The sequence below is a fragment of the Nerophis ophidion genome, linkage group LG01, assembly GCF_033978795.1.
Source record: "Nerophis ophidion isolate RoL-2023_Sa linkage group LG01, RoL_Noph_v1.0, whole genome shotgun sequence".
Lineage (NCBI taxonomy): Eukaryota > Metazoa > Chordata > Actinopteri > Syngnathiformes > Syngnathidae > Nerophis > Nerophis ophidion.
Window position 1 is genome coordinate 69154610 of NC_084611.1, and position 20681 is coordinate 69175290.

At 42.1% G+C, this 20681-nt stretch overlaps 1 protein-coding gene and 14 non-coding genes across 15 annotated transcripts; 11 read left to right on the forward strand and 4 right to left on the reverse strand.

The window, feature by feature from the left end:
- The first annotated feature begins 1799 nt into the window (after positions 1-1799).
- On the forward strand, positions 1800-1873 carry trnan-guu (transfer RNA asparagine (anticodon GUU)). The gene has a single exon. It is a non-coding gene; the product is annotated as a tRNA-Asn (tRNA).
- Positions 1874-3209: 1336 nt separating this feature from the next.
- trnag-gcc (transfer RNA glycine (anticodon GCC)) lies at positions 3210-3280 on the forward strand. Its single transcript has one exon. It is a non-coding gene; the product is annotated as a tRNA-Gly (tRNA).
- A 222-nt stretch (positions 3281-3502) lies between these two features.
- trnan-guu (transfer RNA asparagine (anticodon GUU)) lies at positions 3503-3579 on the forward strand. The gene has a single exon. It is a non-coding gene; the product is annotated as a tRNA-Asn (tRNA).
- Positions 3580-4611: 1032 nt separating this feature from the next.
- On the reverse strand, positions 4612-4684 carry trnav-cac (transfer RNA valine (anticodon CAC)). Its single transcript has one exon. It is a non-coding gene; the product is annotated as a tRNA-Val (tRNA).
- Positions 4685-4898: 214 nt separating this feature from the next.
- Positions 4899-4969, forward strand: trnag-gcc (transfer RNA glycine (anticodon GCC)). Its single transcript has one exon. It is a non-coding gene; the product is annotated as a tRNA-Gly (tRNA).
- Positions 4970-5756: 787 nt separating this feature from the next.
- LOC133538136 (uncharacterized protein K02A2.6-like) lies at positions 5757-10421 on the forward strand. The gene has a single exon (XM_061879518.1). The coding sequence runs from the start codon at positions 6926-6928 to the stop codon at positions 10049-10051; it is 3126 nt and encodes a 1041-aa protein (XP_061735502.1). The 5' UTR covers positions 5757-6925; the 3' UTR covers positions 10052-10421.
- Positions 10422-11122: 701 nt separating this feature from the next.
- On the reverse strand, positions 11123-11195 carry trnav-cac (transfer RNA valine (anticodon CAC)). The gene has a single exon. It is a non-coding gene; the product is annotated as a tRNA-Val (tRNA).
- A 217-nt stretch (positions 11196-11412) lies between these two features.
- trnag-gcc (transfer RNA glycine (anticodon GCC)) lies at positions 11413-11483 on the forward strand. Its single transcript has one exon. It is a non-coding gene; the product is annotated as a tRNA-Gly (tRNA).
- Positions 11484-11704: 221 nt separating this feature from the next.
- Positions 11705-11778, forward strand: trnan-guu (transfer RNA asparagine (anticodon GUU)). Its single transcript has one exon. It is a non-coding gene; the product is annotated as a tRNA-Asn (tRNA).
- Positions 11779-12766: 988 nt separating this feature from the next.
- Positions 12767-12839, reverse strand: trnav-aac (transfer RNA valine (anticodon AAC)). The gene has a single exon. It is a non-coding gene; the product is annotated as a tRNA-Val (tRNA).
- Positions 12840-13056: 217 nt separating this feature from the next.
- trnag-gcc (transfer RNA glycine (anticodon GCC)) lies at positions 13057-13127 on the forward strand. The gene has a single exon. It is a non-coding gene; the product is annotated as a tRNA-Gly (tRNA).
- Positions 13128-13347: 220 nt separating this feature from the next.
- On the forward strand, positions 13348-13421 carry trnan-guu (transfer RNA asparagine (anticodon GUU)). The gene has a single exon. It is a non-coding gene; the product is annotated as a tRNA-Asn (tRNA).
- Positions 13422-14465: 1044 nt separating this feature from the next.
- Positions 14466-14538, reverse strand: trnav-cac (transfer RNA valine (anticodon CAC)). Its single transcript has one exon. It is a non-coding gene; the product is annotated as a tRNA-Val (tRNA).
- Positions 14539-14755: 217 nt separating this feature from the next.
- trnag-gcc (transfer RNA glycine (anticodon GCC)) lies at positions 14756-14826 on the forward strand. The gene has a single exon. It is a non-coding gene; the product is annotated as a tRNA-Gly (tRNA).
- A 221-nt stretch (positions 14827-15047) lies between these two features.
- trnan-guu (transfer RNA asparagine (anticodon GUU)) lies at positions 15048-15121 on the forward strand. The gene has a single exon. It is a non-coding gene; the product is annotated as a tRNA-Asn (tRNA).
- The last annotated feature ends 5560 nt before the right edge of the window (positions 15122-20681 follow it).

Consider the following 20681-nt stretch of genomic DNA (forward strand, 5'->3'; position numbering starts at 1 on the left):
CTGCGATTCTCTGCTACCTTTGGGTCACGCTGCCAAAAACGTTTACCAAACTGAGACACTTTGAAGCCAGTGATGGCCACACGGAAGCATTTTCCAGCTCCTCAAGCTCCCTCCTACCTATCTCTGTTGTCTGTTGGTCTCTCTGGGGACATCTGGGATCCATCCCTTTAGGGGGGCTATGAGCAACCTGTGAGTCACAGCTACTTCCTGCTACAGTGAGGTCGTCTACAACGCTACCAAGCTTACCTGCTTGGATGACTGTATCAGCCACGTCGCAACCAGCAAATCTCCCTGTTTTGGTAAGGTCATCCGTGAAGCTACCATGCCTCCGCAGCGACGTTGCGACAGTACTCCCTTCTGCTCCAGTGAGTTCGTTCACGATGCCGACACCATTCCTTCCTGTCCTGGTGACGCTGCTGCCTGTCTCTCTGCGCGTGGGGTTGTCGCCAGAGCTCACCTGCAGCAGAAGCCATGGCTGTCCTTTCCCATCTGGCGTTGGGCATCCTTGCCTGCTGCAGAATTGCCCGTCTGGCGGTGGCCATCATCGCCTGCTGCAACAGCGCCCATCTGTTGCTAGCTGTCCTCACTTGCTGCAGAAGCAGCCGTTTTGCTTTGGCCATCCTCGCCTGCTGCAAAAGCGCCTCTTAAGCGTTTATCTGCCTCCTCCTTGTCAGTCGAAATGGTGGCCAGTCCAAGGACACTCTCTGTGCCAAGAGTAGCAGCGCCCAGGACCTGGGTGTGGACCTTTGCTGCTGCTGGGGTGTTCATCCTGCGCTTGTATTGATCCCTTTAATGATCCTTCATGGCTATTTTGGTTTTGTTGTTACCTTCCCATGTTTCTTAACACTTACTGTACTGTTGCTCTATTTTTAAAAGTATTTCCGGTTTGGTCTGTGTTTGGAAGCACTTTATTTTATGTTCCATGTTCTGCCAGCACACCTGAATCTCATTAATTAGTTGTACTTAGTTCCACTTGGATCCCTCATTCAGTGCTGGATCATTGTACTTGGATGTCTGCTTGGTGTGCTGGAAATATTTGTTCCCTGCTTTTTGTTGCCATTAAATCTAGTTTTACTTGCATCCTGCCTGCCATTCTCTGCATCCTCGGGGTCACTTTGCAAAGAACACTCACCAAAACATGACACTTTGAAGTTTATTTTTTACTTGAGGCTCTAACTCATCTGCTTTCCCTGACAGATCGTTACTGATGACGTCTGACTTGCAGAGAAGGGTTGGTTGTTCCCTGCAGATATGGCAAAAAATCAATGGATTGAGTTCTATCCAGAGTGAAATACTTCCTTATATATGGTATTGTGAATCCCAGAAAATCATTTGTAAGATAAAGCAAAACGCAATCTTACTAAAAAGATGTACCAGCATCGAGTACCTGTCTCGGGCCCCAAACTGTGAGAGTCAATGATGAGAGGTATAGCAGATAAGTTTTGCTTTACAAGTTGCTCGCTAGTTTCTGTATAGAAAAGGGCTAACATTAATTGATGATTGGACCTCTTTCTGTGGCAAACCCAGCTTGCCGAGGAGGGATGGCCTTCACCTGGGTACGATTCCTAGCCAATGCAATCTGTTGCTTTTATTACATTTTAAATAATATTCATAAGGGACAAAAGCAATGTTTGTGACAACCGCAGGACACAGGTATTCCACTCAGAAGGCATATTGGACTCACCGAAGACTGAAGCAGAGTACTCCAAGTTACTCCCATCCAAAGACAATGACATTGGGCCATCGTAACAAGAGATTTTCCAATAATTGGGGGAGTAATGAATCAAATTTAGAAGTCAGTCTCTGTGGCGCAATTGGTCAGCGCGCTCGGCTGTTAACTGAGAGGATAGTTGTTCAAGCCCACCCAGGGACGACACTTTGCCACGAGCACAGTTTGAGGGTTTTCTTGTACAGCCCGTGTCCTTCTCTAAATTGGCACGGTAGTTTCGAGATAAAATGTGTGCCACGTTTGCAACCGTGGTTGTTTAAAATACTGATAATCAATGCTCTCCCCTCAAATTGGCTATCCGTTGAGTATAGGGTTATAGGCATCAAGTTGAAATCCATGATGTTCCAGGCGCTGTAGCTGTCAGTCAAGATGCCTGTTTGTTAAATGGGAGATGTTTGGCTGAAATCCTGTCAGTGTCTTGGTGTTTTGTCTGTATCACTTTCTCATTTTTTTCCTAAACCACGTGAATGTGGGCCTAACTTCTATTCGTTTTGAATAAAATCCCAATGGATCCACAGAGTTTGATGTTGACTACAATTTCTTAATAAGAAATGCCATTTTAAATGTGGACAAAACCAGCACTCAGAAATAAACAGGACTTCAGTTGGGTTCCAAATCACTTTGTAACTAGTATTCTGTCTGGATACTAACCAGAGTAAGCCCTATTAGGTTTTAAGACAGCAGAGTAGCGCAGCGGGAGCGTGCTGGGCCCATAACCCAGAGGTCGATGGATCGAAACCATCCTCTGCTAAGGTTTAGGTTTCAGGTGAATCTTTGACTGATTCTTGTATTGAAACAAAGGCCAACACCCATTCAGCCCACAGCTGTCTTCTCTAACTCTTTGGGAATTACATTTATGATTCCTGCTAAGGTGAGAGTTTAAACATCTTATAAGTCAATCTCAACAGTACAGTTACAATCCATCCAACGCCCGGAGAATACAGTGACTTGAATGAATGACAGATTTCACTGGTTTGTGCATGACATTTTCATGGAACCCAGCATTCATGATGTTGAAGCCTGAGGTCTGCCTATATGAGAACCCTCTAAATTTGGTGTTGTGTGTGCTCAGTTGAACATGAGCTGATCAGGTATGTTGCAAACTACTTCATGATAAAAACACAGGACCTTGCTATTATTTATTTCCCAGTTTATGTATAAAGGTAAGAAGTAAAGTCAAAAAAAAGGCTTGTTTCCACCCTGTTTCGAAAAGGGGACCTTTCGTGTGTGAGGCGAATGTGATAAGCACTACACCATGGAAACTGCTGCAAGAACCCACCTTTGTCAAGACTTACAAGTTGATATTCGGCCGATGGAAAACATGTGGCTCGCAAGTCTCATTGTTGTTATTAGCTGCATTGCATTTCTTGCCTTTTGTGGATGTTGTTATATCCCTTGTGCACGTAGAATGTGTTCCACTTCGTAGCATTTCAAACGCTCTTCCTCTTAACCGAGTTCATGAACAAACTTTGTCATGCAGGCATTGGTGGTTCAGTGGTAGAATTCTCGCTTGCCATGCGGGAGACCCGGGTCCGATTCACGGCCAATGCATCTGTTGCTTTTTTTTAGATTTTAAATAATATTCATAAGGGACAAAAGCAATGTTTGTGACAACCGCAAGACACAGGGATTCCACTCAGAAGGTATATTGGACTCACCGAAGACTGAAGCAGAGTACTCCAAGTTACTCCCATCCAAAGACAATGACATTGGGCCATCGTAACAAGAGATTTTCTAATAATTGTGGGAGTAATGAATCAAATTTAGAAGTCAGTGTCTGTGGCGCAATTGGTCAGCGCGCTCGGCTGTTAACTGAGAGGATGGTGGTTCAACCCCACCCAGGGTCGACACTTTGCCACGAGCACAGTTTGAGGGTTTTCTTGTACAGCCCGTGTGCTTCTCTAAATTGGTACAATAGTTTTGAGATAAAACGTTTGCAACCGTGCTTGTTTAAAATACTGATAATAAATTTTCTCCACTCAAATTGGCTATCCGTTGAGTATAGGGTTATAGGCATCAAGTTGAAATCCATTATGTTCCAGGCGCTGTAGCTGTCAGTCAAGATGCCTGTTTGTCAAACGGGAGATGTTTGGCTGAAATCCTGTCAGTGTCTTGGTGTTTTTTCTGTATCACTTTCTCAGTTTGTTCTCAAACTACGTGAATGTGGGCCTTACTTCTATTCGTTTTGAATGAAATCCCAATGGATCCACAGAGTTTGATGTTGACTACAATTTCTTAATAAGAAATGCCATTTTAAATGTGGACAAAACCAGCACTCAGAAATAAACACGACTTCAGTTGGGTTCCAAATAACTTTGTTACTAGTAGTTTGTCTGGATACTAACCAGAGTAAGCCCTATTAGGTTTAAGACAGCAGAGTGGCGCAGCGGGAGCGTGCTGGGCCCATAACCCAGAGGTCGATGGATCGAAACCATCCTCTGCTAAGGTTTAGGTTTCAGGTGAATCTTTGACTGATTCTTGTATTGAAACAAAGGCCAACACCCATTCAGCCCACAGCTGTCTTCTCTAACTCTATGGGAATTACATTTATGATTCCTGCTAAGATGAGAGTTTAAACATCTTATAAGTCAATCTCAACAGTACAGTTACAATCCATCCAACGCCCGGAGAATACAGTGACTTGAATGAATGACAGATTTCACTGGTTTGTGCATGACATTTTCATGGAGCCCAGCATTCATGATGTTGAAGCCTGAGGTCTGCCTATATGAGAACCCTCTAAATTTGGTGTTGTGTGTGCTCAGCTGAACATGAGCTGATCAGGTATGTTGCAAACTACTTCATGATAAAAACACAGGACCTTGCTATTATTTATTTCCCGGTTTATGTATAAAGGTAAGAAGTAAAGTCAAAAAAAGGCTTGTTTCCACCCTGTTTCGAACAGGGGACCTTTCACGTGTGAGGCGAATGTGATAACCACTACACCATGGAAACTGCTGCAAGAGCAAACCTTTGTCAAGACTTACAAGTTGATATTCGGCCGATGGAAAACTTGTGGCTCGCAAGTCTCATTGTTATTAGCTGCATTGCATTTCTTGCCTTTTGTGGATGTTGTTATATCCCTTGTGCACGTAGAATGTGTTCCACTTCGTAGCATTTCAAACGCTCTTCCTCTTAACCGAGTTCATGAACAAACATTGTTATGCAGGCATTGGTGGTTCAGTGGTAGAATTCTCGCTTGCCATGCGGGAGACCCGGGTCCGATTCCCGGCCAATGCATCTATTGCTTTTTTTAGATTTTAAATAATATTCATAAGGGACAAAAGCAATGTTTGTGACAACCGCAAGACACAGGCATTCCACTCAGAAGGCATATTGGACTCACCGAAGACTGAAGTGGAGTACTCCAAGTTACTCCCATCCAAAGACAATGACATTGGGCCATCGTAACAAGAGATTTTCTAATAATTGGGGGAGTAATGAATCAAACTTAGAATTCAGTCTCTGTGGCGCAATTGGTCAGCGCGCTCAGCTGTTAACTGAAAGAATGGTGGTTCAGGGACGACACTTTGCCACGAGCACAGTTTGGGGGTTTTCTTGTACAACCCGTGTGCTTCTCTAAATTGGCACAATAGTTTCAAGATAAAACGTTTGCCACGTTTGCAACCGTGCTTGTTTAAATTACTGATAATCAATGCTCTCCCCTCAAATTGGCTATCCGTTGAGTATAGGGTTATTGGCATCAAGTTGAAATCCATGATGTTCCAGGCGCTGTAGCAGTCAGTAGAGATGCCTGTTTGTTAAACGGGAGATGTTTTGCTGAAATCCTGTCAGTGTCTTGGTGTTTTTTCTGTATCACTTTCTTAGTTTGTTCTCAAACCACGTGAATGTGGGGCTAACTTGTATTCGTTTTGAATGAAATCTCAATGGATCCACAGAGTTTGATGTTGACTGTAATAGATTGGTCTATGTGTGTATGTTGCCATCTCCTGGTCAATGTTGGTCATAGCATACTGGGGTTGCTTTTTGGTTGGCCAACGTTTTACGTTGTTGTTGTACACTTGACGGCAAGTGAGTGAGTCTGTTCTGAAGTCACAGTAAACGAGACGTAACTTCATCACCTCGCCTGTTTATTGCCTCCCATTCAATATATCACAAATGGCGACGAAGATTTAAAAGAAGCCACTGCGTGAAGGGACTTTAGAGGAGCGCTGTGCACTGGTCATAGGTAAGGCTGAAGAGTAGCCTACTTTGTGGAGGAACCGGGCACGTGTCGGAGTAGCAGTAGCACCGGATGCTAACATGGCTCTGACAGTGGGTCGCATCGATGAATACAATGATTCAAAGGAGGATTTTGATTCATATCTGGAGCGTTTGGAGCAGTGGATGCTGGCTAACGAGATTGAAGGGGACAAGAAGGTGTGTGTTTTCCTTTCTGTTATTGGAGCAGACACTTATAAGCTGCTGAAGAACCTCACGTCTCCGGCATTGCCAAGTACTTTAGGGTATGATGTGCTGAAGAGGGCGCTATGTGGACATTATAAGCCCGCACCTGTTGTGATAGCGGAGCGTTTTCGCTTTCAGAAACGTAATCAGAAGGAAGGAGAAGCCGTTTCTGATTACATTGTGGCTTTGAGACAGTTGTCAGCAACCTGCAATTTTGGACAATATTTGGACGATGCCATGAGAGATCGTTTTGTGAGTGGATTACGTTCTGATGCAGTGCAACGCAGGCTGTTGTCTGAAAGGGACCTGACGTTTCCCCGTGCTTGTGAAATTGCAGTCTCCATGGAGCTTGCTTCCAAAAATACAATGGAGTTTTCTGGACACAGTGGACCTCACCAGGTAAATGCCCTGTCAAGTGTTTCTCATTTTTCTGAGAAGGGGAGGAAAGGACAGTTCAGATGGAAAAATAATAACAAAGCAAAGGAATACAGAGGAGGCAAAAGAGACACAGGGGGACAGCAAACATGCTACAGATGTGGTGGGAAGCACTCACCACATGACTGCAGATTTAAAAATGAAAAGTGTCATGCTTGCTCCAAAATTGGACACATTGCCCGTGCATGCAGGAAGACTAAAGGCCAATCTTCAACTCAGTATGTTGAAACTGAAGGGAGTGCATCTAGAAGTGGTGATGAGGCAGAACTTTTTGGATTGTACGCAGTTGACTCTACCTCAAACTGGGGAAAAGGTTAGACAGTGGATATTGTACTGGGAAACAAGAGCACCACAATGTTACTGGACACAGGTTCAGCAGTGTCAGTAGTTTCTGACAGTTTTTACCAGGCAAACCACACTCAATTTCCTTTGAAACCAGTTTTCAAGTTAAAGTTGAAATCATATTCAGGCCAAAGGATTGCTGTTCGAGGGTACATCATGTTACCAGTACAGTACGAGGACCAGCAAGTGACACTCCCACTGGTCATTGTACAGGGAAGCAGACCTGCACTGATTGGCCGTAACTGGCTAAAAAAGCTACGGCTGAACTGGAAACATATTTTCACTGTACAAAAGGTGCAGAAAAGGACGCATGGTAACACAGGAGTACAGGAGGTGATAGAGAGACATCAGGCAGTGTTCTCAGAGGGCCAAGGCTGTATCACAGGGTTTAAAGCTAAAATACGCACCAAACCTGATACCACACCAATTTTCTGCAAGGCTCGCCCAGTTCCTTACGCACTAAAGGAAGCTGTAGAAAGAGAGGTAGAGAGGTTGGAGAGTGAAAAAGTGATTTCAAAGATTGAAACTAGCGAGTGGGCAGCTCCAATAGTTACAGTACCTAAGGTTGACAAAACGATCAGGATTTGTGGTGACTACAAGGTTAGTGTTAATCAATGCATTGAAGAGCAGACCTATCCATTACCGAATACGGAAGATCTATTCGCTACATTAGCAGGAGGTACATCTTTCAGCAAACTGGATCCGTCACACGCCTACCAACAACTACAGTTGGATAAAGAGTCAGAAAAGTATCTGACCATAAACACACATAAGGGTCTGTACAAGTATCATCGCCTCAGTTATGGAGTTTCGAGTGCTCCTGCAATATTTCAGTCTGTTATGGACCAGATTCTGCAAGGGATGGACCATGTGACATGTTTTTTGGACGACATACTCGTTACAGCTTCTTCGGAGGAGGAGCATTTGACAAGACTGGATAATGTTCTCACACGTTTGGAGAAGCATGGCATCAGGGTGAAGCTATCAAAATGTCAGTTTTTCCAGAGCAGTGTCGAGTATTTGGGACATCGTATTGATAAGACTGGGTTACATCCCACAGAAGAAAAGGTGACTGCCATAACCAATGCACCTGAGCCCACAAATGTAACAGAACTGAAGTCTTTCTTGGGTCTTCTGAACTATTACAGCAGATTCCTGCAAAATCCCTCTACTGTGCTCAAGCCTCTGCACAACCTACTTAAAAAGGACTCAAAGTGGATTTGGACAGTTGAATGTGCAAAAGTATTTGAAGATGCAAAGCAACTTCTACTGCAGAACAAGGTGCTGGTACACTACAACACCCGCCTGCCACTGCGAATTGCATGTGATGCTTCGCCTTATGGAGTTGGGGCTGTAATTTCACATGTAACAGAAGATGGAGAAGAGCGACCTGTTGCATTTGCCTCAAGGACACTCACTGAACCAGAAAGGAAGTATGCCCAAATTGAAAAGGAGGCACTTGCTATCATTTTTGGAGTAAAGAAATTTCATAAATACCTTTACGGAAGGAAATTCACACTGATCACTGATCATAAGCCACTGTTGGCCATCCTGGGGCCAAAATCAGCAGTTCCAACGTTGGCAGCATTAAGAATGCAACGCTGGGCACTTATTCTCATGGCCTACAATTATGAGGTTGAGTATAAAAAGTCAGCTGATCATGCTAATGCGGATGCTTTGTCACGCCTACCCCGAGTAGGGATGAACAACACAGCAGTGGAGGGAAGTATCTTCTATTTTTCATACTTGGATGAACTTCCTGTGTGTGCAAAAGACATTGAGAGTGCTACTCTTAAAGATCCTGTGCTAAGTAAGGTGTGGAACTACACATTAAATGGCTGGCCAAGTTATGTGCAAGACGCAGCATTGAGACCTTACTTTGTACGCAGACAGGAGTTGTCAGCAGATCAAGGCTGCATTCTCTGGGGACAGCGAGTCATCATACCCCCAGGTTATCGACAGAGCTTACTGGAGGATCTCCATCATGAACATCCAGGTATTTGCCGTATAAAGGCTCTTGCCCGCAGTTACCTTTGGTGGCCAGGCTGTGATGGTGAAATTCAAGAGCTGGTGAACAAGTGCTCAGTCTGCCAAGCAGTACAGAAAATGCCAGCTGTGGCACCGTTACATCCTTGGCGGTGGCCAGAAAGAGTGTGGCAAAGAATTCACATTGATTTTGCAGAGAAAGATAAACAGTATTTTTTGGTTGTCATTGATAGCCATTCAAAGTGGTTAGAGGTTTTTCCCATGTCGTCCACCACTTCTCACAACACCATTAAAGTGCTGCGCGGTCTGTTTGCTTCGTATGGACCGCCAGAAGAGCTAGTTTCAGACAATGGCCCACAGCTGGTGGCAAAAGAGTTTACTCAGTTCCTGGAGAGTAATGGAGTAAAACACACTGCTGTACCGGCTTACCACCCAGCATCAAATGGAGCAGCAGAGAGATCAGTACAAATCTTGAAACGGTCTCTGATGAAGAATGTGCTGGAAGCAGACAGCAAGTCTTCCTTGTCACTCAGTCACAGACTTTCAAATTTCCTTCTCATGTACCGCAGTACACCCCACACAGTGACGGGACGTACTCCAGCCGAGTTATTCCTGAAACGCCAGTTGAGGACTCGTTTCAGTTTGCTCAAGCCGGACCTTGCCAGACGGATCGAAGGAAAACAAGCAGCGCAGAAGCTTTATCATGACAAAAGGCCTCCCCCTATTCGCTTTTTCCTGGAGGGAGAGGTTGTTCGGATCAGAAATTTCAGGGACGGAGTGGAAAAATGGAGTAAAGCAAAAATACTGAAAAGACTGGGAACTGTCACTTACCTGATCCAAGCGGGACAGAGACAGCGCACTGTGCATGTGGATCACATGTTACCATGGCGAGAGAACATGGGGAGACTGCCAGTTATCTTGTCTCCACCAGTTGCAGAAAATGTGCCATCAGTACAACTGGAGAGTGCTATGTCAATTCCATCACCAGGACCATCAGTGAGTCAGACACAAACAAGTCTCAACACTGAAGTAGATTCAAGTCCTGCTGAGTTGCCATCATCAGAATTCAGATCACCCACAACAAAAACCCCACCAGTCATCCGCAGGTATCCAGAAAGGGTTCGAGTACCACCAAACAAACTGAATCTCTGACAACAGTATAAAAAGCTGTGTTAAAGGTGTATGAATACTGTTTGTATAATACATATGTTGTTGTTACAAATGAGGGTTAAGTGTTCAGTACTAAAAAAAAATATATATATATATGGCATAAATAGTTTTTCTAATTGAGCCTGCTGCATTTCTGGTTGGGTTTTTTTTTTTTTGAGTAACTTCTAAAATTCTAAAAGGGGAGGAATGTAATAGATTGGTCTATGTGTGTATGTTGCCATCTCCTGGTCAATGTTGGTCATAGCATACTGGGGTTGCTTTTTGGTTGGCCAACGTTTTACGTTGTTGTTGTACACTTGACGGCAAGTGAGTGAGTCGGTTCTGAAGTCACAGTAAACGAGACGTAACTTCATCACCTCGCCTGTTTATTGCCTCCCATTCAATATATCACATTGACTACAATTTCTTAATAAGAAATGCCATTTTAAATGTGGACAAAACCAGCACTCAGAAATAAACACGACTTCAGTTGGGTTCCAAATAACTTTGTTACTAGTAGTTTGTCTGGATACTAACCAGAGTAAGACCTATTAGGTTTAAGACAGCAGAGTGGCGCAGCGGTAGCGTGTTGGGCCCATAACCCAGAGGTCGATGGTTCGAAACCATTGTCTGCTGAGGTTTAGGTTTCAGGTGATTCTTTGACTGATTCTTGTATTGAAACTAAGGCCAACACCCATTCACCTCACAGCTGTCATCTCTAACTCTTTGGGAATTACATTTATGATTCCTGCTAAGGTGAGAGTTTAAAACTCTTATAAGTCAATCTCAACAGTACAGTTACAATCCATCCAACGCGCGGAGTATACAGTGACTTGAACGAATGACATATTTCACTGGTTTGTGCATGACATTTTCATGGAACCCAGCATTCATGATGTTGAAGCCTGAGGTCTGCCTATATGAGAACCCTCTAAATTTGGTGTTGTGTATGCTCAGCTGAACATGAGCTGATCAGGTATGTTGCAAACTACTTCATGATAAAAACACAGGACCTTGCTATTATTTATTTCCCGGTTTATGTATAAAGGTAAGAAGTAAAGTAAAAAAAAGGCTTGTTTCCACCCTGTTTCGAACAGGGGACCTTTCACGCGTGAGGCGAATGTTATAACCACTACACCATGGAAACTGCTGCAAAAACACACCTTTGTCAAGACTTACAATTTGATATTCGGCCGATGGAAAACATGTGGCTCGCAAGTCTCATTGTTGTTATTAGCTGCATTGCATTTCTTGCCTTTTGTGGATGTTGTTATATCCCTTGTGCACGTAGAATGTGTTCCACTTCGTAGCATTTCAAACGCTCTTCCTCTTAACCGAATTCATGAACAAACATTGTTGTGCAGGCATTGGTGGTTCAGTGGTAGAATTCTCGCTTGCCATGCGGGAGACCCGGGTCCGATTCCCGGCCAATGCATCTGTCGCTTTCTTTAGATTTTAAATAATATTCATAAGGGACAAAAGCAATGTTTGTGACAACCGCAAGACACAGGAATTCCACTCAGAAGGTATATTGGACTCACCGAAGACTGAAGCAGAGTACTCCAAGTTACTCCCATCCAAAGACAATGACGTTGGGCCATCGTAACAAGAGATTTTCTAATAATTGTGGGAGTAATGAATCAAATTTAGAAGTCAGTCTCTGTGGCGCAATTGGTCAGCGCGCTCGGCTGTTAACTGAGAGGATGGTGGTTCAAGCCTACCCAGGGATGACACTTTGCTACGAGCACAGTTTGAGGGTTTTCTTGTACAGCCCATGTCATTCTCTAAATTGGTACAATAGTTTCGAGATAAAACGTGTGCCACGTTTGCAACCGTACTTGTTTAAAATACTGATAATCAATTTTCTCCACTCAAATTGGCTATCCGATGAGTATAGGGTTATAGGCATCAAGTTGAAATCCATGATGTTCCAGGCGCTGTAGCTGTCAGTCAAGATGCCTGTTTGTTAAACGGGAGATGTTTGGCTGAAATCCTGTCAGTGTCTTGGTATTTTTTCTGTATCACTTTCTCAGTTTGTTCTCAAACCACGTGAATGTGGGCCTAACTTCTATTCGTTTTGAATGAAATCCCAATGGATCCACAGAGTTTGATGTTGACTACAATTTCTTAATAAGAAATGCCATTTTAAATGTGGACAAAACCAGCACTCAGAAATAAACACGACTTCAGTTGGGTTCCAAATCACTGCGTTACTAGTAGTTTGTCTGGTTACTAACCAGAGTAAGCCCAATTAGGTTAAAGACTGCTAAGGTTTAGGTTTTAGGTTTAGGTTTCAGGTGAATCAGTGACTGATTCTTGTATTGAGACAAAGGCCAACACCCATTCAGCCCACAGCTGTCTTCCCTAACTATGGGAATTACATTTATGATTCTTGCTAAGGTGAGAGTTTAAACATCTTATAAGTCAATCTCAACAGTACAGTTACAATCCATCCAACGCCCGGAGAATACAGTGACTTGAACGAATAACAGATTTCACTGGTTTGTGCATGACATTTTCATGGAACCCAGCATTCATGATGTTGAAGCCTGAGGTCTGCCTATATGAGAACCCTCAAAATTTGGCGTTGTGTGTGCTCAGCTGAACATGAGCTGATCAGGTATGTTGCAAACTACTTCATGATAAAAACACAGGACCTTGCTATTATTTATTTCCCGGTTTATGTATAAAGGTAAGAAGTAAAATCAAAAAAAGGCTTGTTTCCACCCTGTTTCGAACAGGTGACCTTGCGCGTGTTAGGCGAATGTGATAACCACTACACCATGGAAACTGCTGCAAGAACTCACCTTTGTCAAAACTTACAAGTTGATATTCGGCCGATGGAAAACATGTGGCTCGCAAGTCTCATTGCTGTTATTAGCTGCATTGCGTTTCTTGCCTTTTGTGGATGTTGTTATATCCCTTGTGCACGTAGAATGTGTTCCACTTCGTAGCATTTCAAACGCTCTTCCTCTTAACGGAGTTCATGAACAAACATTGTTATACAGGCATTGGTGGTTCAGTGGTAGGATTCTCGTTTGCCATGCGGGAGACCCGGGTCCGATTCCCGGCCAATGCATCTGTTGGTTTTTTTAGATTTTAAATAATATTCACAAGGGACAAAAGCAATGTTTGTGACAACCGCAAGACACAAGCATTCCACTCAGAAGGCATATTAGACTCACCGAAGACAGAAGCAGAGTACTCCAAGTTACTCCCATCTAAAGACAATGACATTGGCCCATCGTAACAAGATATTTTCTAATAATTGGGGAGTAATGAATGAAATTTAGAAGGCAGTCTCTGTGGCGCAATTGGTCAGCGCGCTCGGCTGTTAACTGAGAGGATGGTGGTTCAAGCCCACCCAGGGACGACACTTTACCACGAGCACATTATGAGGGTTTTCTAGTACAGCCCGTGTCATTCTCTAAATTGGTACAATAGTTTCGAGATAAAACGTGTGCCACGTTTGCAACCCTGCTTGTTTAAAATACTGATAATCATTTTTCTCCACTCAAATTGGCTATCCGTTGAGTGTAGGGTTATAGGCATCAAGTTGAAATCCATGATGTTCCAGGCGCTGTAGCTGTCAGTCAAGATGCCTGTTTGTTAAACGGGAGATGTTTGGCTGAAATCCTGTCAGTGTCTTGGTGTTTTTTCTGTATCACTTTCTCAGTTTGTTCTCAAACCACGTGAATGTGGGCCTAACTTCTATTCGTTTTGAATGAAATCCCAATGGATCCACAGAGTTTGATGTTGACTACAATTTCTTAATAAGAAATGCCATTTTAAATGTGGACAAAACCAGCACTCAGAAATAAACAGGAGTTCAGTTGGGTTCCAAATAACTTTGTTACTAGTAGTTTGTCTGGATACTAACCAGAGTAAGCCCTATTAGATTTAAGACAGCAGAGTGGCGCAGCGGGAGCGTGCTGTCCCCATAAACCAGAGGTCGATGGATCGAAACCATCCTCTGCTAAGGTTTAGGTTTCAGGTGAATCTGTGACTGAATCTTGTATTGAAACAAAGGCCAACACCCATTCAGCCCACAGCTGTCTTCTCTAACTCTTTGGGAATTACATTTATGATTCCTGCTAAGGTGAGACTTTAAACATCTTATAAGTCAATTTTAACAGTACAGTTACAATCCATCCAACGCCCGGAGAATACAGTGACTTGAACGAATGACATATTTCACTGGTTTGTGCATGACATTTTCATGGAACCCAGCATTCATGATGTTGAAGCCTGAGGTCTGCCTCTATGAGAACCCTCTAAATTTGGGGTTGTGTGTGCTCAGCTGAACATGAGCTGATCAGGTATGTTGCAAACTACTTCATGATAAAAACACAGGACCTTGCTATTATTTATTTCCCGGTTTATGTATAAAGATAAGAAGTAAAGTCAAAAAAAGGCTTGTTTCCACCCTATTTCGAACAGGGGACCTCTCGCGTGTGAGGCGAATGTGATAACCACTATACCATGGAAACTGCTGCAAGAACTCACCTTTGTCAAAACTTACAAGTTGATATTCGGCCGATGGAAAACATGTGGCTCGCAAGTCTCATTGCTGTTATTAGCTGCATTGCATTTCTTGCCTTTTGTGGATGTTGTTATATCCCTTGTGCACGTAGAATGTGTTCCACTTCGTAGCATTTCAAACGCTCTTCCTCTTAACCGAGTTCATGAACAAACATTGTTATGCAAGCATTGGTGGTTCAGTGGTAGAATTCTCGCTTGCCATGCGTGAGACCCGGGTCTGATTCCCGGCCAATGCATCTGTTGCTTTTTTTAGATTTTAAATAATATTCATAAGGGACAAAAGCAATGTTTGTGACAACCGCAAGACACAGGCATTGCACTCAGAAGGTATATTGGACTCACCGAAGGCTGAAGCAGAGTACTCCAAGTTACTCCCATCCAAAGACAATGACATTGGGCCATCGTAACAAGAGATATTCTAATAATTGGGGGAGTAATGAATCAAAAGTAAAAATCAGTCTCTGTGGCGCATTTGGTCAGCGCGCTTGGCTGTTAACTGAGAGGATGGTGGTTCAAGCCCACCCAGGGACGACACTTTGCCACGAGCACAGTTTGAGGGTTTTCTTGTACAGCCCGTGTCTTTCTCTAAATTGGTACAATAGTTTGAGATAAAACGTTTGCAACCTTGCTTGTTTAAAATACTGATAATCAAGTTTCTCCACTCAAATTGGCTATCCTTTGAGGATAGGGTTATAGGCATCAAGTTGAAATCCATGATGTTCCAGGCGCTGTACCTGTCAGTCAAGATGCCTGTTTGTTAAACGGGAGATGTTTGGCTGAAATCCTGTCAGTGTCTTGGTGTTTTTTCTGTATCACTTTCTCAGTTTGTTCTCAAACCACTTGAATGTGGGCCTGACTTCTATTCGTTTTGAATGAAATCCCAATGGATCCACAGAAGAGAATTTAAGGGGATACCTTCTGTCAAAAAAATGATTTATGGGGGGTCATAAATCAATGATTTATGAGGGGTCAAGGTTAAAGGTCAAGGGTCAAAGGTCAAGGTCAAGTGAGTGTGGCTTACCCCGGAAGAGGGTGGAGTTAAGACCTTAGGTGGGAGTGGTTTAACCAGGAAGAGGTGGAGTTAAGACCTGAGGTGGGAGTTGTTTAACCAGGAAGAGGGTGGAGCTTTAACCAGGAACAGGGTGGAGTTAAAGCCTGAAGAGGGAGTGATTTAACCAGGAAGAGGGTGTAGTTTTAACCATGAAGAGGGTGGAGTTAAGACCGGAAGAGGGAGCGATTTAACCAGGAAGAGGGTGTAGTTTTAACCAGGAAGAGGGTGGGTTTAAGACCTGAAGAGGGTGGGTTTAAGACCTGAAGAGGAATTGGTTAAGAGGGAACAAAGGAGGGTTCAGGGTGAGGTCAGTTTTTAAGGAAGCTTGAGAATGTCATCTGATCAGCATCCGACCAGCCATTTGACAGTTTAAATGTTTACAATCGTCGCACACCGAAGATTGAGAATGTCATCTGATCAGCATCTGACCAGCCATTTGACAGTTTAAATGTTTACGATCGTTTGAAACAACAACCAGACTTCCCGAAAACATATTTAAAAGATTGGGAGGAACTAATTAGGTTAAGGTTAACCATATGTTTGACCCTGCTTCGATGTATTGATGGCTGGGAATGTTACGTGGGAAGATGTGGACACGCACACACGCGCGCTCACACACACACACACACTCACACACCATTACCTCTGCTTTACCACGTTATTAGACAATGGTTTAACTCCATTTAAGCATTTAAACGTTAAAAGCATTGCACGTGTACGACGTTGTAATACTTTTTTTTTTCCAGCCGATGACGACGAAGTGAAAGACGAAGAACTTTGCTTAAACGATCTTACAAAGTTGGAAGATGATTATTGAGGTGTGTTTAAACCTTCGAATTATTTAATATTATGTGTATTCATTATTTTGTTTCATAGAGGAATTGCCGTAAGATCCTAACGCGATCGTTTGAACACAATCGCAGTCTGGTGAGTCAAATTATTCTCATTTTACAAGAAAAAAAACATGCTGTATACAATACATATATACATATATTTACTTACAGATTTTCCGTTTACATCGTTGGATCCCCTTAATCGAGCAAGCACCGTCAATGGCCGTCGGAGACAGCCAGCAATTCCAGGCAGAGGAGAAGGCTTGATTGCGCCAAAGAACCCAGACATCGAAACCTTGGTCCGGGACAATACCATCGAAAACAACGGCGAATGTCCGACATGCCCCCGCCGTAAGTTTTTCTTGCTTTCTGTAAACTTTTTAAGATTCTCCGCCGTTTTAAAGAACTCCTCTCACTCCTCTGTCTTCCGCTCAAATGAATTTCGCGCCTAAGGGGAATGGGCGGGGACTGATTCCGGAGGTGGGCGGTTGTCTCCGGCAAGCAACCTTCTGGTGTGCATTAGCGCCACCTACTGAAATGGAGTGTGGACCAAGATGAATCCCTACTCTATATTCTTTTATTTAACCCAATGTTTTTTAAATACGCGTATCATGCTTTATATCCTATGTGTTGTGAATTCCATCCTACTATATCTTCCAAGGAACCCAAAGAAATGTTACCACACCTCCCGTTTTATTTATTCTGTAGATTGCCTGAACTATTTCATAAACTAAATCTTGTCTTGTTTCTGATGCTATGTTTTTTTTTATGCTCATCAATGCACTGTTGGAGTGCGAGCACACAACTACTTTCCTTGCTTTGTTTTCCTCTATCCAGTTAACTGCCATATAAATTGCTACCAATTCCCCCGTAAAAACAGATAGTTTATCACTGATTATTTTATTTAATACTATGTTTCCTTGTGGGATAACTGCTGCAGCTCCTACCTTACTTTTTATAGTTTTTGATGCATCCGTATATATCATATCTCAACCCATTTTTCTATCTGGTAACTATTTAAATTTCTATTCTTTAGTAATTGCATGTTTACCTTTGGGTTATCATACATCCACGGTGGTATTGCAGGAATTGGTACTGTAGGACTAACTTTAATATTGTCAATTTTAACTTTATTACATATGTCTCCTATAATCCACCCAAAACTATTATTTCTTTTTTTCTTTTTTTCTTGGCAGTTTGGTAGCACTTGACAAGTGGGATATCCTTGCTTCGATCCTTTTAAAGTTGCCCGATAAACTGCTGAGAGTTGATCTCTCCTCTTGTCCAAAGTTTTTCGTTCATTTTTACTTGTAATACTGCCATTAGGGTTGATGTAGTAGCTCCACAACATAACCTTAAAGCCTGTGACTGGATCCAGTCTATTTTCCCAAGTCCTGTTTTTGAAGCAGATTGGTAAATAATACATCCGTAATCAATAACAGATGGAATTAAAGTGATGTATATACATATATTGTTTTCAACGTCAACCTATCAGCCCCCCAATCATTACCCCTCAAAGCCCTCATTATATTTAACACCTTTTTACTTTTTCCCCTATTTTTAATTTTCCTGAAGGAACACTCCTGAAGGAATAAATAAAGTACTATCTAATCTAATCTAATCAAATCTATTTTGCTGATGTGGGTTGACTAGTTCATATTTTTATCAAACCATATTCCTAAATATTTAAATACTTGTACCTCTTCTATATTTTCACCGTAGAGTTTTTATTTGGAGCTTGTTTTGTACTTTTCTCTTTGTAAAATGTATGACTTTTGTCTTTCCGACAGAGAAACTTAAACCCCAAGCCGTTCCCCAGTCTTAAACATTATTTACCACTTTGTTAGTTTTTTTGATTATTTCTTTTAACTCTAAATAATATACTAGTCTTTCATTAATCATTTTTTCCATTACTTTCCCCAAATTTGAGGTCAAGGCTATCGTCCTATAATTTCCTGCCTCTTCCGGGTCTTACCCTGACTTGGATATTGGAATTATTACCGCTAATTTTCCCCTCTGCCGGTCATTCTCCTTCTTCATATATCCTGTCATATCATTTCAAGACCACTTCTTTGACGATGCTACCTAAGTTTTTGATCATTTGATAACTCACCAGGTGTTTTCCCTGTGACGTATTTTTAACCTTTTTCAAAATTCGAACCATTTCATTCAAAGAAAATGTCATATCCATAGTGTTGGTAATGCTATTATCGTTGTCTTCCATCATTTCCCCAATATTTAAACTCATCGTTTCTTCTCTCTTTTGTTTTTCTACATTTCTCAAATTATCATTACCGTGCACTTTAACAAATGTTTTTGCTAAAGGTTCTGCTGTTTCTTTACCCGTGACTACATCTTCTATAATAAATGTGGCACATCATCCTCTTTACCCATCATTCCTATCTTTACGAATCGTTATATATCCTTTTATTATAAAGTTTAATTTTGGCTTCAGCCATGTTTCTTGAATACAAATTATATGTGGTTTAGTTTTCATATTTTTAATATATCCCTTTAATTCATGTTCGGTTGCTATCAAACTTCTGGCATTCCACTGGACAATTAACAGGGTATTGGAATGTGGTAACATGACTCCGTCACGTCTACTCTCTGTAGTACAGCTTGCACCCGGTCCCAAGATAGTTCTTTCAACAACTTTGCTGCTGCTTTGACAATTATTTTGATCTTCTCAGTCTTATTTGTAGCCTGTTCTGTACAGTTTATTACGTAAGCCGGGAATACAACTAGTTTGTCCGTGGAAATTCCTGTATTTGTTGCCTCTTGTTTTTATTTTTTATTTCTTGAACTATTCACCCTTCTGTTCTCTTCTACACTTTCTTGATTTCTAACTTTAAATGCCTCTGCGTATGTAATATTTCTTTCAACTTTGATTTGTTGTACTTCTGTTGCCTGTTTCATGATGTATGGCTTTTGATTATTTCTTTTTTCAATCTACAATTCCAATAAATAACACATATTTCCAGATTACTGATAACTTTTTCAAAATAAAATGTAATTCCTGAATAAGATAATTGTATCGAATCCAATGGATTGTCTGGTCCTAAAATCTCTTTGTAATGTTTGTTTGATTCCCCCAAAATACGACGGAGTCTAATATGAAAAACATATGTGCCTCGTCGGCTGTAGTAAAAAAAAAAAAACCCATGCCTCCTCGGTCTAACCTCTCCCAGCCCCTTTTCTGCCGTGTCAAAGATGGATCAGAGACCACCTTTGCCCCTAACCCCCACTTCTTCTCCACTACCAAGAGAACAGTAATTAATCCGAGCTGAGTTTTTAGAAATATTCCAACATGACTTTTTACTTTCATTTTGTATCAAAGCTGAGTTGTGCTCTCTGGTTTATTTTGCAAATGAACCGACAGAACATGATCATGTACAAGACTCGCCTACCCACAATGCACTGCAGCCCAACGCTCCTGGTCGGATGTTTGTATCGGGTTTCATGGAGAGATGCGGTAAAGAGTGGTAGCCAAGACACACGGTCACACACGGTCACACTCGGCAATTATTTTGACCTGGGGAGCAGATTTAGAGGAAAAAATGTGTCTGGGGTGGCCGGGATATCTGATTTTCAGGTACAAAAAACTTCACAATGACACAAAATAAACACAAGAGTTAAACCTCACACTAAAAACAAGACATTTACTTGTACGTTCAAAAGACAGAATAGAACAAGACAAGACATGCAATGCCGTCTACAAAATGTTATGGAAATGTTAGTCATTACACATGTGGCTATGGTTTTGATGTATTTGTTACAGACATGTTTACGTCAAGTAACATCACATGGTTCCATTTGCACCTTTCAACAAATCTGAAAAGGAATATTAAGAAGTAAAACTTAAATTTAATCTTACCTCTTCTCCGAGCACACGGTGACTGTACATACGGGTCGAAAAATGTTGACCTAATTCAGCATTTCTCAAAGTGTGGGGAATAGAGACATGACAGGTGGGGCGCGAGGAACGGGGGGAAATTTCACTTTAATTTTTATTTTTTTACTATGCTTTCATTTTCTATACACACTGTAAATCACTTTGTGATTCTGTCTGTGAAATCCGCCGTATAAATAAATGTAAATTACTTATTTTTCCTGTAGGCTTTAAATTTCTCGGTAGGAGCGAAAGTTTGACAGACATAGCAACAGTAACTTGCAGGCGGGGCTAAGAGGAACAAACTTTCGCGCG

Coding starts and splice junctions, on each gene's coding strand:
- LOC133538136 (XM_061879518.1), top strand. CDS start 6,926: ATGTTACTGGACACAGGTTCAGCAGTGTCAGTAGTTTCTGACAGTTTT.